This window comes from Erpetoichthys calabaricus, chromosome 2, assembly GCF_900747795.2.
Source record: "Erpetoichthys calabaricus chromosome 2, fErpCal1.3, whole genome shotgun sequence".
NCBI lineage: Eukaryota > Metazoa > Chordata > Cladistia > Polypteriformes > Polypteridae > Erpetoichthys > Erpetoichthys calabaricus.
Genome location: NC_041395.2, coordinates 38,493,115 through 38,507,866, shown reverse-complemented (window position 1 = coordinate 38,507,866; position 14,752 = coordinate 38,493,115). Strand labels below are relative to the sequence as shown.

The following is a 14,752-nucleotide window of genomic DNA, read 5'->3' as shown; positions in this document are numbered from 1 at the left end:
TTTTGCAAGAAACACAATGTGATATCGAAAGGAGGTGCCATATCAGATCCACTGCTTCTCAGTGTCAAGAGGAGCCAATGATGCCTGCTGAGTGACTAAGCACAGTATTCAGAGAGAAATTAGGGGAAGTACGTAAGGAAAACCAAACAGGAGAATTAAGATGAACAGAAATAAACAGCAATGGAATAAACTTTGAATGTAGAACTTTCAAAAACTAATAGTAGGGGGATTCTATCTCATGGTTAGTTTGGTGGTGCCTGAGAGTTTTCCAGGACTTTAATAAAGCTGGTGAGAATAATGTGGTGTATTCAGTTTAGCATGTTGTCATCATGACATTCAATGGTAAAATAGAATACGTGAATTTTATGTTTACAATACAGTGGAACCTCGGTTCACGAACATCTCGGTACACATGCAGATCGGTTTACGACCAAAAAGTTTGCCAAACTTTTGCCTCGGTTCACGACCACACACTCGGTATACGAACAAGCCAGTTTCCCTTTCGGTTTGTACATGTTCAGTCTCTCCCTGTGCATTTCCTGTGCAGTGAGCAAGAGCGAGACACACACACACACAGGCAGTGCGAGAGAGACACAGACGCACACACACAGGCAGCGCGAGAGAGAGAGCGGGGGCTGGACGCTTAGCATAGGTAGGAAGGCAGTTAAAGAATGCACTGGGCTTGATTTTGTTTTCACTTCTGTTTACAGCGATCGGTTCGTAGTGTGCATTGTTGCAATGTTACTTTTCTTGGTGGTTTATTAAATTACAGATTTTTTCAAATGTTCATTTTTTTCCCTGTGCTTAAAACTCATTAAAAAAAAAAAAAGTGTTTTTAGCCAGCGGTTGGTAGTGCTATAGCGCAAACTATTGCAGTGTTAGTTTTCTCTGCTGTTCAAGGTTTTCTCAGTGTTATTCAATGTTTTTACATTTAGTTTACTATTACGCTGTGCATTCTGTGGTTTAATTATATTTGTGCTTAAAAACTTAAAAAATATATATATATTTACATACAGTTCGTATAGTCTGGAACGGATTAATTGTATTTACATACAATCCTATGGGGGGAAATTGCTTCGGTTCACGACCAAATTGGTTTACGACCAGAGGTTTGGAACGAATTATGGTCGTGAACAGAGGTTCCACTGTATAATACATAGAATATTAAAATAATGCAAACCAAAGCATTCCTGTTAAATATTAAATTAATAAATGATTCATTTACAAATATGAACGCACAAATTAAGTTTAACACAATAAAATGAAACAAAACCTCAATAATTAACAAACAAATCATGGCAATATAAAGTGTCATTAACTTAAAAACTGAAGTAAGGGATCCATGGGAAAAAAAAAAAAAAACAAATCGGTACCAACAGATTTGGTGGGTGTGGGTGTGTGCTGCATTAAAGCTGAGCAGCCCTATGAACGCATATTCATGTGCAGTCATGGCCTGTTCAGCCGGTTTCCTTACTGACATTCCGTGGGTCATTAGGCAAGCACCTGCACCCATAATAATATAAAAGAAGCCTGAGTAGGTTAGAGGATAGGATCCAGAATAAAAAAGAAAGAATAATGAAGGACGTAAAATGAAGAGATACAATTGAGAAAAGAGTAGAGAGTGGACTGGGAGTATGAACAAGTGTGGTGGACAGCTGGCAAGGTGATTGTTGGCTCCTCAAGGCAGTGAGGAGAGTGGTAGGGGTGGGTTGCTCACACTGATCATTTTGGAGAAGTAGGAGCAATCAGGTGCTTCAGAGATCCTGCTGGACCAAAGGCTGGTGGTAGGGCAGTGAAGTCTGACACCAAGAGTCCCAGTGGTGACCGTCTAAGTTGGCTGGGACCAGCACCAGATTGGAGACCACACTTTCTGGCACCTCTGCTCCACTACGGGGAACTGATGGGGGTAGTAGGGGAGGCAGAATTGAGAGAGATGCATCGGTGGACAAAACAGGAAAAGAAAAGAAACCAGTTATTTAAACTTGAATTTAAAATCTTTTTTGGAGTATTTATTTATTTATTGATTATTGATTGATTGATTTTAATTCCCACAATGAATGCTTGTTTTATGGATTATTTATTATGTATTTGAAGAGCTGTCACTGCATTTATGCCTCAATATACTGTATGCATAAAGCACTTTTTAAGAATCAGCCTTACTTGTTTGTGTCCTCATTGCCTTAGCCATCCCCAATTTCATGACTATCTATTACCTTGGTTCAAGGAAATGCCAAGGCCAAAAGCAAGCTGGGCATTGCAAAAACAAACCAACATTTCTGTAGAAAATAGACTTATGTCTGATTCAAGGTTGGAAAACTAATCCCATCTGGGCATTGCACAGTATCATTAAGTGTATATTGAAACTGTAAAAATAGAAGTATAATAACCATCAGATAGAATCTTTTCAAGTGTAACAGCTTCCTGTGTCTCTGACACTTTCTAATGGCAGGACTAGCAGATTGGCAATAAAGCATTAGTGCTAAATGCAAAAAGCAGAGTACTGAGTAAAGAAACAAATAGAACGGGGTCAGTAAGAAGCTTTTTTTTTTTTTTTTTTTTTTTTTTTAACAGATTACTAGAATATAGATTTGCAATATGAATAGCCTAATCAGCAGCTGTAATCACAGTATGGCAGACTTAAGTAGTGAGACTTCATCTAGCATTTAAATGATCAGACTGATGAGGCATCCTTTACACAAGTAGGCAGATCTTTCTTAAGGTTTTGGTTTCTGTAGCTGAACGCCTGACTTCCCATTGTACTGTAGTTTTTTTGTATTCGGAACATCTAGAATACCAACATTCTGGTGTTGTTTTTAAATTAGCCCTAAACTTACCTGGAAGCCAATGTAGTAATGAATGCTGCAGCAATATTTTAAATTAATTGAAGGCTACAAACAGAACAATTTGCATAGCCTGTGAATAATGCAAACCAATTAGTAATGAATTAACTTTACTAGATGGATATTTGAATTTAATCTTAAATCTTCTTACAGAGAATTGCTGCAATTCACCCATTAATTAAAAGTAGAATATTACCAATGTATACAAACAATGCAGGAAATTAGTGGTGGCCTTTTCTCCTGCCCAGGAAATTAATAGTGGCCTTTCCTCCTGGGGATTCTGGAGGAAAGCCCCCCACTAATTTCCTGCATTGTTTAATGTAATTAAAGTCTGGTTAACTTGATTTTTTTACACTAAACCTTTGCACATAATGCATATAGAGGTACCACATATGAAAGCTTATGTCCTCTCTATTATATTCCTCTTAGGTGTTTGGACATGGAAAGTCGAATGGAGAACCAACATGGGCCCTCCTGCTGACTGCAGGAATTGCAGAGCTGGGAATCCTTATTGCCTCCCTTGATTTGGTGGCTCCCATACTCTCAATGTGAGTAAAGAAGAGCTCAGGTGCTACACTTATGTGTAAGGTCTGAGATATTTCATGACACTAGTCTTTTTAAGGTGTTACACATGAAATAACAGAAGAGATTTTGCATGTCTTTACAGATGTCCAAGTTAGCCAAGTGTTTATCAAACTACTTCCATTAGGTTAGATCTTGGCTTTTATAGTTATTTCCCTAGTTGTCAACATCATTTTAGTGCAAATCACAGTTGATTGTAGAATAAAAATGGGTATCTCCTCATAATTTGTTACTTTCGTGAAGAAAAAGGTACATAATTTTGCATGTGTGTAAAAGCAGTGTAAACCTGACAAAGTGATTTTAATGAATTCAGTGTGTTTATTTAATGTTTGCTGCTTGCCAGCCATCACAGCAGTGATATTTTGTAGTTATTCTTTGTTTGAAACACTTAATTCTGATTTTGAAACAAATTTAGTATAATACAAAAAGACAACCTGAGCAAGCACAATACATAGTTATTAAATGATCATTTAGTTTACTGAAGGAAAAAAGTTCACCAATACCTATATCACCTGCGTGAAAAAGTAATTGCCACTCAATAAACAATTGGACCAAAACTAATTGATAACATTAAACTAGACTAGACACACCCAAGTTTGACATTGGTAAAACCTGTAGTGGTAAATCTGCCCTGGAGTGTCCAGACTAGCAAAATGATTCCCAAAAGTGCATGGAAAACTCATTTGGGAAGTCACAGAAGATCCCAGATTGATTACCTAAGGAACTGCAGGCCTCTCTCAGTTCAGTTATTGTCAGCGTTCATGAATACACCATTAGAAAGATATTGGGCAAAATGTTACCCATGGCTGAGCTGCAAGGCGAAAGCCGCTGATGAACATGAGAAACATAATGATTTGTCTAGCATTTACCTAAAAACACCTTGATTACCCCAAATAATTTTGGGATAATGTTCTATGGACTAATGAGTCCAAAGTGGAACTTTTTGGAAGATGTTAGATTACATATTACACAATGCTAACACAACTTTCCACAATAAAAACATCATGCCCACAGTCAAAACATGGTGGTGTGACAGTGTGGGGACGCTTTGCTGCTTCAGAGCCTGTGTGACTTGCCATAATTGAGGTAGGAATGAATTCAGCTGGAATGTCCAGTCATCAGTCGGTGATCTGAAGGTCAAGCACAATTGGGTTATTCAGCAGGTCAATGTCTGAAGCACAAGAGCAAGTCCACCTCTGAATGGTGGAAAAAAAAATCAATATAATGAAGGTTTTGGAATAATCTAGTCCTGATTTGAATCCCATTGGGATGTTGTGGCAGGACTTAAATGGGCAGTGCATAGCATCTTTAGCATCAATGTGGCTAAATTACAAAAATTCTGTAGGGAAGAGTGGACCAAGATTTCTCCACAGAGATTTGAAACAGTGACAAAAAAGGGAGGGTAATTACTTTTTTGCATGAGTGGTAGATGTTGGTGAACTTTCTTCCTGCTAAAATCAAATGATCATGTAAAAACTGTGTGTTGTGTTTACTCTGATTATCTTTTGTATTATACTAAATTTGTTTGTAGATCAGAAACAATTATGTTTTACGAAAAAGCAAAAATAGAGAAAATTAGGAAGGGGCAAATAATTTTTCATGACACTGTATGTCCTGTAATACAAGTGTTAGGTAACTTGCCTGTCAACATAGTCAGCCCTTGCTGGGGATGCCTGCCTTGTCAACAGTATGGCCTAAGCCAATTCTGAAACTTTCAAAACCCTTTACAACCTTCAGCCACTACATTTTATGCTTGACCTTATCAATTTTTAAACCTATTATGCAACATACAGAAGTGATTAGGTGGGAGTATGTTTCTTGTCACATTCCTGCTGGCCATTCTGTGTTTTCTTTGAACACCTGAGGTTGCCAACCACAAGTGCTTCATGATGGCCTCAGTCATCATTGTTCCTGAGCCACTTTTCCCCAGCGTTTGACACTGTTATTGCAACTGCTCCAGCCAGTCCAAAACAAAAAACTAAAGCATTGCCCGTGAAGAGACAACCACTATTCTAAAATTAAATGTATCCAAAGTGTTAATTAATTGCAAAGGTGTTGGAAAATTTTATACATTATAATTTGAAATTAGATTAATTCTTTATCAAGCAAGGATTACCAAGCAGGAGAACTAAAACCATCAGAGGAAATAGAAATAAACAACAAAGGAGTAAATCAATGAATCTAGAATTCTCAAATACTAACTGAGTATTAGAAAAATTATATAGGTTTGCATCAAGAAATAAACCGTGCCATTAAAACAGGCTATGAGGAAAATGAAATAAGTGAATCAAAGAGAAATAAAGATGATAGACACAAATAAACATTAGGAAAAATCTAGTAAGCATGAAAAAAGGCCAAACTTCGAAGACTATCTAAAAATAGGATTTGAATAAATGTATAGCAACCTTTATCCAAAAAAAGTAAAATCTGGAAATATGCCCAAGAAGTACTACTGCATCCCAGGGGCCACTGACGCACACCCACACTCACAAAGTGTGAGGAAGATCCACGGAGATAGGATATAAAGTGCATAATTCAAAGAGACAACAGTCATGTACAGGATCTGAACCAAAACCCTGGATCCATGAGGCAGCAATGCTGCTCACTGTGTCAGGATGTCACCGCCTGATTGGTTGTATCTTTACTCAGATAAAAAAGGATGGCAGAACTGTTTTGAATATTAAAGGTCCAACAACTTTAATCATTATTTAATTTTTCTTTATTTGCAGGCACTTACTGTGTTTTTTTTTTCATTCATAGGTTCTTCCTAATGTGCTACCTATTTGTAAATCTGGCCTGTGCAGTACAAACACTTCTTCGTACCCCCAATTGGAGACCACGTTTCAGATACTACCACTGGTAAGGGTTCAGCAAGGGTAAAAGCTAGGCCTGTGTGGAATGAAAGTTAAATTTTGATATTTACAGTATTTACTCTATACTGTTTATTTAGCTTTGAACTGAATAGTTTATTGATACAGAAGCAAAAAAGAAATGCAACACTTTCTGGAGTGAGAAAAGTAGTTTTAACTTGTCTACTTTCACAAAACACTGTAGATTTGTATTAACCTTCTGACCAGCAGTACAGCATGTTCACTGAGGCATTGTAACATGCCAAACACAAAAAATAAGCACTTCAGAGTAACAATGTCAAGGTGGGGCGTCACCTTTAAAAAAGCTTTAATTCAAAGCTTTGGTCTCCGCAAGACAAAGGACACAATTGTTCAGTTTTCTATGCATTCCGTAATACCTGAAATAGGAACACAGCAAAAGAAGAGCAGCAATTGGCATAACACAGGCAGATACGTCATAATATATAGATAGATACTTTATTAATCCCAATGGGAAATTCACATTCTTCAGCAGCAGCATACTGATACAATAAATAATATTAAATAATGATAACAATGCAGGTGAAAAACAGACAATAACTATGTATAATGTTAAATGTTAACGTTTACCCCCCCGGATGGAATTAAAGAGTTGCATAGTTTGGGGGAGGAACGATTTCCTCAGTCTGTCAGTGGAGTAGGACAGTGACAGCAGTCTGTCGCTGAAGCTGCTCCTCTGTCTAGAGATGATACTGTTTAGTGGATGCAGTGGATTTTCCATAATTGATAGGAGCCTGCTGAGCGCCCGTCACTCTGCCACAGATGTCAAACTGTCTAGCTCCATGCCAACAATAGAGCCTGCCTTCCTCACCAGTTTGTCCAGGCGTGAGGCGTCTTTCTTCTTAATGCTGCCTCCCCAGCACACCACCGCGTAGAAGAGGGCACTCGCCACAACTGTCTGATAGAACATCTGCAGCATCTTATTGCAGATGTTGAAGGACGCCAGCCTTCTAAGGAGGTATAACCGGCTCTGTCCTTTCTTGCACAGCGCATCAGTATTGGCAGTCCAGTCTAATTTATCATCCAGCTGCACTCCCAGATATTTATAGGTCTGCACCATCTGCACACAGTCACCTTTGATGATCACTGGGTCTATGAGGGGTCTGGGCCTCCTAAAATCCACCACCAGCTCTTTGGTTTTGCTGGTGTTCAGGTGTAGGTGGTTTGAGTCGCACCATTTAACAAAGTCATTGATTAGGTCCCTATACTCCTCACACACTGCCTGGCCAAAAAAAAAGTCGCCACCCGGATTTAACTAAGCAAATAGGTACGAGCCTCCTATTGGATAATTACTGCATGGACGATTATCTTTCAGCTGGCAACAAGTTATTTAACCCCAACTGGTGCAATGAGTTGCTTCTCATTTCTTAAACAACCATGTCGAAAGACACATTTCGTGGTCGTGGAAAAGATGTTAGTCTGTTTGTGAAGGGTCAAATCATTGGCATGCATCAAGAAGAGAAAACATCTAAGGAGATTGCAGAAACTAGTAAAATTGGGTTAAGAACTGTCCAACGCATTATTAAAAACTGGAAGGATAGTGGGGACCCATCGTCTTCGAGGAAGAAATGTGGCTGGAAAAAAATCCTGAATGATCGTGATCGGCGACCACTTAAACATTTGGTGAAATCAAATTGAAGATTTATTTTTAATAAATTTGCAAAAATCTCAAGTAAACTTTTTTCACGTTGTCATTATGGGGTGTTATGTGTAGAATTCTGAGGAAAAAAATGAATTTAATCCATTTTGGAATAAGGCTGTAACATAACAAAATGTGGAAAAAGTGATGCGCTGTGAATACTTTCCGGATGCACCGTATATAATATATATATTCATGACATTCGTAGTCTGAATCACACTCTGATTGTATGGGTGGTTACCTACCAGGTAACGCTTGTGGTTGGTCTGCAAGTCGGCAAACATCCGCCACGGTGCCCTCCTCTGTTGCGAGAAGCAGATCATAGAATGTTGCATAGTTTACTGTCAAATAATGCAAAGAGTACGCGAAACGTGTTTCGCCCTTATATATAATAACTGTGTTAGAATAAATATTCAAACTATGAAGTGGATGCTTATTACAAAATGATAAATTTTTTGAATTATTCCATATGGACATTTTTAATCTACTCTCTTTAATATATATATAAAATCCCAAGCCTAAAAGTGCAATGATTTTATGTAACGTTTTTATGTCACGTTTTTTGTCACACTTTAAATCGGGCTTATTTTTAAACCTACAAATATATGTTTGGTATCATTCTTTTCAGAATTTATCGAACTTTAATGTGGTGATGTTAGATTTTCAGATTCTTATTCTGTTTTTAAATTATAAACTAAAATATCAAGAAAGTTGTGGTTTTTTAAGATCAAGAAAGCCTACCAACTTGCCATTTATTCAGTTGTGCTGCCATATTTAAAAAATAAATACTAGTTTATCAACCTATCTCATACTGATTCATACAGAAAAAGTCATCTACAAAAACAGTTACCACTAATGCAGTATTTGAAGTCATCTTTGAAAACAATGCCTCACAAGCAAACTATTATAAAGCATGTTGTGGAAATGTGGAAATTTGGTTGGAACAGAACATAGATGCTTCTATGAGTTTACACTCCATGACTCACAAAACAAACTAATGCTTTAAATTATTTTATACCTGATTTCAGGACTCTTTCATTTCTGGGGATGACTATCTGCCTGGCTCTGATGTTCATCTCATCCTGGTATTACGCTTTAGTGGCCATGCTAATTGCTGTGATGATCTACAAATACATTGAATACCATGGGTATGTATGTCTGCTTTTGGGTTAGATAGGAAAATAAATGTAGTTGTATCTGTCACTAAGATTATCAAAGCAATGAAATGGTTCTTGTTGGGCTTCACTGTCAGCAGGTTTTCATTCCAGCTGAGCTTGTCATATTTGTATCAGCTTGCTTTGCAACTTTTAACATTTAACACGGTACACTGGTTTGCCAACTTCGGCACTTGTGCTTCAAATGCGAACATAGTCATCAGTTGTCTGTCAAACCACATTCTAATCTCACTTAGTGCAGTACAGAGTCTGATTAGCAAGATCCTGTCCTGCATATATTCACACTGGGACAATTTGGAGATGCCAGTTAACCTAACTTGCATGTAGTATCTCAGTTGCAAGAGAAAGCCAAAATATCTAAAGAAATTTTTTGCAGATATGGAGAGAATAACTAAACTTCAAACAGATGCGGCCAGACCAATTAATTAAAATTAGATTACTGGAACTGTGAGGCAGCAGCACTTCCAGTTTGGGTTTTATAATGAGAGAAGAGGAATCAGCCATACATATATGAGGTATTTTTGATAAAAATGAATTGGGCTAGGTTACCACTATTACAGACACTGGTATAAGCAGTTTCTCTTGTACCGCAGACACAGTTTCTTCTTTTTGTGAGTCCCTGCTACTGCCAGTTCTAATGCTCTTATTATCCCAAATATAACATTTTCTTAGGGACTATTTATTTTTATATATCCTGCTGTCTATTGAGTTTTGTATCCTTAATTTTAAAATACACTAGGGGGCTTTGCCCCCAAGCTCGCTTCGCTCGCCAACCCCCCTGCCTGCGCTATGTGCCAGCAAATTCTCATCTCTGCAGCTTATGTATGTGAATTTCACTTTCACCAAACAACAAAACTTTTAATTCTTGTGGATAGGCCTCTTCATTGGGAAGAAACACTAGTTTTCCCTGATGTAGATCGTCTAATTCATGTTGCCAAGTCTCCAACTTAAAGTTTAAAGCCAAACAATATCTACACACTTCTGTCATATCACCTATGTCCACTTATTTGATCTTTTTTCGTTTTTACCTTTTCGTCAATATTGCTTTACGAATTACATCATAACAATGCAACATATAACTGCCCGTGAGTGAATATCATTTCTTTCGCTCTACACGAACTGTGTCTGACAATAGCATTCACACAAATGAGAAATGATTGAGCCCGTGCGTGGTTGTAAATGTTTTAAATGTAGGCAGGACTTTTCCAAATCTCTTTGCGTAAATTCTTGTCTTGTGGGGCTTGAAATTTTCTCTCACGGGATTTCACTTTCACCAAACAACAAATCTTTTCATTCTCGTGGATAAGCCTCTTCATTGGGTAGAAACACAACTTTTTCCTGATGGCAACACAAATTAGACGATCTACAAGTCTCCGGCTTAAAGTTTAAATCCGAACAATATATTTGATCTCTTTTCGCTGTTCCGTTATTTCACAGAGTAATAATTTCCATTTGTTTGCACTAATGGGATCTTTACTATCATCTTGAGACTTTTGAATTTTCGTACTTCCATTATCTCTAACCTACTCTGCATGTGTATCATGCCAAAGTTTTTGAATTCTTTACGACGTTCTACTTTGTCATCTACTCTTTGTGTTTTATTTTCGGCGTGTTTAAATCTCTTGGCACAAAGTCTCGTCTTGTGGGACGTGAAAGTGTCTCTCTGAGAAAGTCACGTCTCGTCTCTCGTTACAAGATTTTTTTATTATAATAAAGAGATTACTATTTTGTATAGATCTCAAGAAAAATCCTTTCTATTTGCTATTGAGCAATACTTACAACAGCTTGTCTTAGTACTGAATATCAGAGCCAGTATTGTAAATTCATTTGTGGGTTACAAACATAATACTTAATATAGCTTCTGAATTTATGTAATACTCATAGCAATATTTTAATGAGTGATGTTAGTGCTATGCCAGTTATTCATCCTTTTATTAATTTGCACTTTTTTCTTAAAGAGTGCCATTCATTATTCATTCAAGTTTTATTTATTGCCTTATTAATGCTCATTTAATAGAATATGATTTGGTAAAGTTTGTATAAACCAAACATTAAAAACATATGCAAAAACAGCCCACAAACAGCCAGTGTAAGAGAGCACATAGACATGCTCATCATATCAGTTTGAAGAGTCTGAGGTCAAGATGCTACGTTGATGCATCTCATAGCTTCTGGGTACATACTGTAATAAAACTTGGCCATCCTGGTATAGGTGGGTCTAAGTTGTTTATCAGACACAAGGAGTGTATACAGAGCTGACTGGCTTATGAGGAGTTAGATCTAAGATCTTTAAAACTTTGAATTTGTAATATAGGAGAATTTAAAAAATATATAGGAATAAAATCTCATATGATTTTAATAGCCGCACATACCACTCATCATCAGCAGGTTCTTGCTATTGGTATAAGTATTACCATACCAGACACGACGAAGAAGATCAAAATACTTACGTTTAGAATTGTACCATGTATTATCTGTAACTACATTGTTGGCCATACTTCATGAAAGGAAAATACAGAAGTTACTGACATCTTGTGAATGTTTATAAAATATGAAAATTACGTATTTTGCTAATTTTGGCTTTTGTCTGCTTTTAATGACTGAATAGACAGATAGATAGATTGATGTACTTTATTTGTCCCCAAGGGGTAATTGGAACTTTACAGAATCTGGGGAGAGAGAAAAAGGGAAATAAATAAATTTAGAAAAATTACAAAAAAAAAAAAAAAGTTGTCCTAAAAAGAGAGAGAGAGAGAGAGAGAGAGAGAGAGAGAGAGAGCGAGCGAGCTCCTGTAATGGTACTTGCCAAACTCTAAAGTTTAAAGAAATAAGCTTGATTCCAATAACACATTTGCTCAGATTTGGAACACAACAAAACATTTGTAGACTTTTCTCTTGTGTTTTATTCCTTATTTTGTGGTCTTAGAATAATTGTCCTAGATAGATAAATTATTATGATGCTCATACCTGGGTGGGTCTCCACAAATTCTCCTCCTTATTTGCTTGTGGATTTAGACATCCTGACAACTAAGAGCCAGTCATTCTTCCCATATCAATCAGCACTATTTTCTTCTATTGATTCCTCTGTGTTCAAACTTCACCCTGCACTTCTTCTCATAGCTAGTCTCCACTTTCTCACTACACCTCAGTAACTGTGTTTGTTATCACTCGTTAAAACTACATATTCTGTATTGATGAATCTGTTGTTAGTCCGTTCTGAATTCATGTGTGGCTTTCTGGTTTTTTTTTCTCACTCTTATACCCTCTTCAACTTTATATTGAAATTGCATATTTTGGGCTACCAGCCCAGGCAGACTGACTGTCGAGAGTGCTGTAAACACCAGCCTCACCTCATTCTTTGAGTAAAATAGGCCGATTCTAAGACTGTGGGATGTGACCTGTGAGGTTAGATAAACAGAAATTAATCTTCTTAGTTTAAATGCATAAAATCCAATGGTGACAAAATTGGATTTTTAAAAATTATAACGCACAGTAGATGCCCTTTGTTATTTTAAGATTAGTATTTAATTGACAACACGGGATACAAATTGAAGCTATTTAGGGGTAAATGTTGCACAAGCAAAAATGTATTTCATGTCAGAAAATACAATAATAATAAAATTTATTTTTGTATAACACTTTTCCCATTCTCAAAGTAATTCACAGAGCTTCAAAAAGAACAACAGAGCATATGTGACATTGGATACAAGTGATATCTGCATAAAACATTAAATTAAGATAAATAAAGGGTATACAAAGCATTGAAATAGAACACTATTGGAATATGTATAAATTTTGGACTAGAGTAGCTAATGTTGTAATATTTTGGGGACCTTAAATGAATGGAGCAGGATGGTAATCTGTGTTGGATTGAATGGCCTTTTCATAAAAACTTAGATTGTATGTTTACTTTCCAGCGCAGAAAAGGAGTGGGGGGATGGCATCCGAGGTCTGTCCCTTAGTGCTGCCCGTTACGCTCTCCTAAGACTGGAAGAGGGTCCATTGCACACCAAGAACTGGAGGTACAGTATTTTACACTTAATTACTTGAAATACTATACACAATATGTTAAATGTAATGTGTTAAAGCATACACTTATATCTACACCATGAGGCCTTTTTTGTTGTTGTTAATAATTGTTCTGGGTAGTCAAGCTACAAAAATGATATTTTCTGTTTTTCTCAGCAATTGTCTTTAGATTCTGTAAAAATCTGTCCAAAAACCTTAACAGTAATCATGTTCTTGAATTAGTATACCCATAAGCGAAACACCAACTAGGTACTTGGTGACCTCACATGTTTATTAATGTGGAGAGTGCAAACCATGAAGCTAACATGTACTGTCACTGTAGCCTGTGTATATTTGAGACTCATTACATCTATAGTAGATCCCTGACAGGAAACTTGCAGGCATGTGTGATTGGGGGCCTTTGCAAACAATAAAATCCTACAGTAAAAAAGGGATTTTCAGAAATTAGCTGTGTGAAAACAAGTATTTGAAAATAAAATTTTCCATTTGTTATACACAAAAAAGGTAAAATGAGTCAGCAGTTTTAACAGAGTTGGGCAACTTGTGCTAGCAGCTACATATTAAGAGTCTGAGTTGAGATTTGATGTTGCCCAGGGGTGGCATCGCCAGATGCATTTCTTCTCCAGACCTGAGTGGTTGAGAAGTAGCATAGAGTTTCACAGGTGTCTCCATATATGTGTGTTTGTGTGTGTATATACATATTTATATGGTAGGTGACGACCCCTTGACTACGCTGTATGCAAGCATCAAGGATTTTAACCTAATATGTGTTGCTACAGTGAACCAATGTAGTAATCTCAAGAGAGGAACAACATGTGCCCACCTCAGATGGTTGAGCACCAGACTAGCTGCTGCATTTCAAATCGCCTGCACTTGCCGATACTCCTACCAGCAGATAGTTTCAGTAGTCCACATATGACAAGACCAAAGCCTAGACCAGGAGCTGTGCTGCATACCACAAAGAATTGACATGAATACTTGGTAAAAAAAAAAAAATGTACCACTACTGCACACTGGGAATACTGAGATTATAGCAAGCATTATTTTGACTTTTCTTGAGAATGCAATGAAATAAAGCAGTTTAAACGTCCTGTGTCACATTCACAACATGCGGTTTTATATTTGTGTGAAATTTAAATGTATCTTTTGTATCAACAGAAAGCATTTAAATCAAGATACTATTTCCTTTCACAATTGAATTACCATTGGGTATAAATGAAATAGCACAGCATTTTATCAGAAGTGAGCAAATAAGGTTTTTCTTTCAGGGAGCAGAATCTATAAATGTTAAAAGGCACAGTAGGTAACTGTCTGGTCTGGGATAAATCGTTTTTGTTGTTCTTTTTCTGCCTGTGTGCTATAGGAACAATTTATTTTTATTTCAGAAATAAAATTCTAAGAAAAGAGTTTCCTTTTCTAGCACTATATAATTCTTAGCTGTCAAAGGTTTCTATACGTCTTAACTTAGAATTAACAACTAACTGTATTATAAGTCTATGGGCAATGGAGTAGACCCATCGTAAGTAAAAATTCAAGTTCTTAAGTAATATGTAATGCGATGTCTCATATGTAGCAGGCTTGGGCATGGCTAATATGCTT

At 36.9% G+C, this 14,752-nt stretch overlaps 1 protein-coding gene across 4 annotated transcripts in view; it reads left to right on the top strand.

Annotated features, from left to right (window-relative positions):
- LOC114645774 (solute carrier family 12 member 6-like) overlaps nt 1-14,752 on the top strand; it is a 74,394-nt gene that overhangs the window by 38,189 nt on the left and 21,453 nt on the right. For all 4 annotated transcript variants that reach the window (XM_028793610.2, XM_028793611.2, XM_028793613.2 and 1 more), the window contains 4 exons: nt 3,270-3,388; nt 6,183-6,281; nt 8,978-9,097; nt 13,042-13,146. In XM_028793610.2, the coding sequence (XP_028649443.1) occupies nt 3,270-3,388; nt 6,183-6,281; nt 8,978-9,097; nt 13,042-13,146 (443 nt within the window). The remainder of the gene's footprint in view (nt 1-3,269; nt 3,389-6,182; nt 6,282-8,977; nt 9,098-13,041; nt 13,147-14,752) is intronic.